At 39.4% G+C, this 4,489-nt stretch overlaps 1 protein-coding gene across 3 annotated transcripts; it reads right to left on the minus strand.

Moving 5' to 3' along the window:
• Window positions 1–372: 372 nt before the first annotated feature.
• Window positions 373–3,985, minus strand: LOC104609525 (uncharacterized). Of its 3 annotated transcripts, XM_010275853.3 has the most exons (4): window positions 3,842–3,975; window positions 3,432–3,620; window positions 3,193–3,316; window positions 373–3,060 (listed from the first exon to the last, which is right to left on the minus strand). In XM_010275853.3, exon 4 carries the CDS (start codon window positions 2,938–2,940, stop codon window positions 643–645), a length of 2,298 nt encoding a protein of 765 aa, XP_010274155.1. In that variant the 5' UTR covers window positions 2,941–3,060; window positions 3,193–3,316; window positions 3,432–3,620; window positions 3,842–3,975; the 3' UTR covers window positions 373–642. The 3 variants fall into 3 exon arrangements, with proteins under 3 accessions (XP_010274155.1, XP_010274154.1, XP_088758382.1); XM_010275852.2 differs by lacking the exon at window positions 3,432–3,620 and having other exon boundaries at window positions 3,842–3,985; XM_088902256.1 differs by lacking the exons at window positions 3,432–3,620; window positions 3,842–3,975 and having other exon boundaries at window positions 3,193–3,419.
• Between the last annotated feature and the right edge of the window lie 504 nt (window positions 3,986–4,489).

The raw sequence follows: 4,489 nt of genomic DNA on the forward strand, positions 1-4,489 counted from the left end.
CCTTCATCACTTCATTGGGAAAACAATTAACTCATAGTCATAGTTTACTCAAAGAAAGTGAAGCAAAGGTTTCAATGTAGGATGTAGCCTGTTAAGGATATGTTCCTTACTATGACCGGATAATCTGAACAGACATGCCATGTGCCTATTATAACCATGTACAATGTTGTATGTAACAAAAGCATCAAGAAGTAAATGTTCAAAAAATAAGACCACTTTCTTAAAGCATAAAGAACTATGGGCCTGGAAAATAGGCACAATATCACATTTTAGATTTCATAGAATGCTGCAAGTAAAATATTGAGGATCGGTTACAAATATGAAATGCCATGTAATGAATAATGTAGAACAGAAATCATTAAGAGTGAAGTAGGTAGGAAAATAAAACCATGAAAAATTTTACGACCATCAAACTGTACACATTTTGAAAAAAAAAAGTTGAAGTGATGAATCAAATCCTCAAAATCATTTCATTATTATGATGAAGCTTTATCTGGAAATTGAACCACCTTACTAGCTCTAATTTCACTAAAACTAACTATTAGAAACTGCAGATATATTAAACAGACCTAAGCTTATTTGCACAAGAGAATGGAAGTACCCCCAATCTGCTAATATAGGGGATTGTCAACAAAAAAATACTTATATAGGTGCAGCACATGTTGTCCTAAAATGACCTGTCTGATTGCAACGGCTACAATGTACAACTCGTTTCACACGGCCACGGTCTTCAGCACGAACTCGCTTCTTTCTTGGTCGTCCCGGTGGCCGAAGTGACTTGGGTGGGTTTATGATAATTTCAACAGTCTTGTTTTCTCCATTCTGAGACTCTGATAACTCTTTCCAGAGGCTTTTATCTGGAACAGGATGAATGGTCTGTGAGTATGTTTTGCGATATGTTGCAACTGTGAAACAGCTCTCTGTGAAGCGATGAACATTCTGTCTGCAGGAGAGAAGTGCTGCAACAGCATGGGCACAGGGCAAACCATAAAGCTGCCAGCCTCGACACAGACAACATCGATTGCGAATATCCACAATATTTGTTCCTTCATGAGAAATAACTTCAAACTCAGCTTCATTCGCACGGAGCACTTGGTAGGTCCTTGCACGTTCAAGAGCCTCTGAAACACGTCTCTCAGCAGAAGGAACAAGTATTGTTGTCCACTGCATACTTGTTTCACGTCGTTCATTAAACCAAGTCATTAGCTGCCGCCGTATGCACTCCATCATCTGAATTATTGGAAGACCAGAGGCTTCAAGAATCCAAGAGTTCAATGATTCAACTATATTTGCGGTCAAATGCCCAAATCGTGTTCCCTCAAAATATGCTGTAGCCCAGAGACGTGGTGGGATACGTCGAATCCAATAAGCAGCATCTGTTGAGATCTCTTCAATCTCTAGTATTTTTGCTTCAAATTCAATAACTGTGAGAGCATGAGAAGCTTCCCAAAGAAGATTGACAAGCATAGTATTATTGAACTCCTTTCGAAAACTATCACTTAGGTGGCGCATGCAGAACCCATGAAAAGCTGTTGGAAAGTTTGCCTCCACTCCTTCTACAATACCCTTCTGTCTATCTGACAAGATAGTAAGCCTTGGCATGTTCTCTGTATTAACTTCAAGTAGGTTATGCAATTCAGATAGGAACCACATCCAGTTATCATCATTTTCCTCATCAACCACCCCAAAGGCCAAAGGAAACAGATTACCATCCCCATCAAAACCAGTGGCAAAAAGCAAAGTCCCAAGGTACTTGCTCTTTAAAAGAGTCCTATCTAGTCCAAGAAGTGGCCTGCATGCATTCACAAAGCCATAGATTGATGCTTGAAATGAGACAAAGAGACGTTGGAAGCAATTATCTGCTGGGTTCCCATAAACTGATGCAATACTCCCTGGATTTGTACGCTTTACTTGAGCACAGTATTGTGGAAGGAGGCGATATCCTTCTTCAAATGACCCACGAACAGTAGCCATGATCCTCTCCTTTCCACGCCAGGCTTGTTTGTATGACAAGGTGATCCCGTGAACCCTGTGGATCTCCTCCAGTATCTCCTTTGGTTTGTAGTGTGGATTCTCCCTAAGGCGATGTTCCACAGAATTTGCAACCCATTGGACTGATGCTTGCTGGTGGCCAAGATGAGTGATTCCTCCACATGTATGTTGATCATTTAAGGTCCTGATTGTGAACGTTGGAACACCCGGAAGCTTTGCAGCATGAATGCGCCATGGGCATCCCTCACTTGCACATTTAGCAGTAAATCGTGTCTTGTCTGACTTCACCGTCTGTATTTCAAAATGAAGAGCAATGGCAGTGTCCCTTAATGCTCTGCGACAGCTCTTGACATCTGGAAACTCTTGACCAACATTTAGTTGGTGGTTTGGACTTAAAACAAGAGACCGGGTCTGAAGAACAGGAGCAGCTACTATCTGAGTTTGCTGAGGAGTCATATCTTGGGCAGGTTCTATACCCATCTCTTGGTTCGGGACCACAGCCAGCTCTAAATTTTGATCAAGATCATGGTTGTTTGTAGCAGCCAATTCATGGTTCTCTGCCAAAACCAGCTCATGATTTTGTGCAGCAAGAGCCAATTCATGATCATTGTCATCAATGTCATCATCGTCTTGACCTGCATCAGAATCATGATTTTGACCCAATGCTAACTCATTCTCTTCTTTTCCATCATGGCCATGTGTCTGCCGAAGACCCAATTCACGGTCATGGGACTGCCCCAGGGCAAGTTCATGGTCATGGACATGTCCCAAACCAAGTTCATGGTCGTGTGTTTGCCCCAAATCCAAGTCATGGTCGTGGGTCTGCCCCAGACCCAAATTATGGTTCTGTCCTAGAACCAAGTTATGATTATGCCCCAGAGCCAACTGCTGATTTTGTCCAAGTGCTAAATCATGATTTTGCCCGAGAATCAATTCGTGGTTAGCCATTGAAAAACGAACCACAGATTCACAATACAGATATCAACCAACAAAACCCGTCGATCTCTCAAGCGAATTGCTCAATTTATTGTTGCAAATCCTGCCTTTATACCTGTTATCCAAGCAAACCTGGCTTGCAAAAGAGTTATTGTAAATAAAACAACAACTTCGCTTTTCTTCAAAAAATCAAACTTTCACCAAATAATTTAAAAGAAATAAGTCCAGAGAGTGGGAAGAACATGAGAGAGAGAAGGCTTCTACCTGGGTAATCGTCTTTTAGCTTCTTTTCTTCGTCTTTTGCTTCTCGAATCCGTGAATCGCCAAGAACAATGACCTCGAGACCCTTATGATTTTCCCACTGACACATGGATTTCTACCACCACCGCTGACAAATAAAGAAGAAACCCATGAAATAAAACTGAAAGTTAAGTTTAGGAAGAAACAAAGAAATAAAATACAAAACTCCACACTCAGAACGAACAAAAACCAAATATACTAACAAGTAAAAAAAGAGAAAGACAAGCTCGAGCAATACGGAAACTCCAGCAAATATATCACCACGGTAGAAAAAAAAAATCGGATTCCCACAAGAAAAGAAAAAAGAACCCAAAAAACCCTAATTTCGAACACGACTTCTCAATCCAACAGAAACGGCTTCAAAAGATTGGAGCACTTCCATTGGGTAGACGCTGCAGAAAAAAAAAACAAAAAAAAAAAAAGCAAGAAAAAAAATCGAAGGTCAGAAACAGCGAATAATCTGATAGATATCTAATTAAGAAGAACAAACAAAAGTAAAACCCCAAAACCAAGATTAGGGTTTTGAGGGAGAAGAGAAGAAAGAGCAGAAGCGAAGACGCAGAGAAACAAATTTGAAAACCGAAGGAGGAATTTGGCGGGTAACGAGGAATACCTGAAAGAGGGAAGGGTAGAGGTTGGGAGATTGAGAATTGCAGGGGCAATGGGCGGAAGAAGGGCTTCCGAATGCTTTTGCGAGAAAAAGCTAGGGCAGAGGCTAAAAAGAGGGCATTTACGTCAAAATATAATCCTCTTCCCATCTTATTTCCACATTTACCAAATTACCCTCCTTTCTTCTCATCTAATTAGTCTTTTAAAAGACCTAATTTGCTTTGGTAATTGATGGAGCCGGGTCCAAACATACCCTACATCTCTCTCAAAAAAAAAACTACATGATGGATGGTTGGATATTTTTTTCATTTAGAGGGCCCCACATAAAAAAGCATTTCTTGATTGAAATCAGCCATATTTTCTTTCTTATTTTTTGATTAATTATTTTTTCTTAATATTTTTAATGTGACCCCATTTAACCTACTCGTTTATCTTTTATTTTTTAAATTTTTGGTGATGAACTTCACAAATATTATCTCGTTCTTATATTAATTCGAGTGTTTATGAAGTAGATTTAAAGCCCATATTGTCAAACTAAGATTTTTTAATTTATCATAAATCAAAATTGTCATCTACAGTTCTCTTTCTCCTTCTTTTTTCTTCATTTTTACGAATAAAAACTTTATTTATATAACATCTAATCAAACATTAA

This window comes from Nelumbo nucifera, chromosome 3 (assembly GCF_055504915.1).
Source record: "Nelumbo nucifera cultivar China Antique chromosome 3, China Antique-T2T, whole genome shotgun sequence".
NCBI lineage: Eukaryota > Viridiplantae > Streptophyta > Magnoliopsida > Proteales > Nelumbonaceae > Nelumbo > Nelumbo nucifera.

Bases quoted from the DNA above. Each gene is read 5' to 3' on its own strand.
- LOC104609525 (XM_010275852.2), bottom strand. From the start codon at position 2,940: ATGGCTAACCACGAATTGATTCTCGGGCAAAATCATGATTTAGCACTT.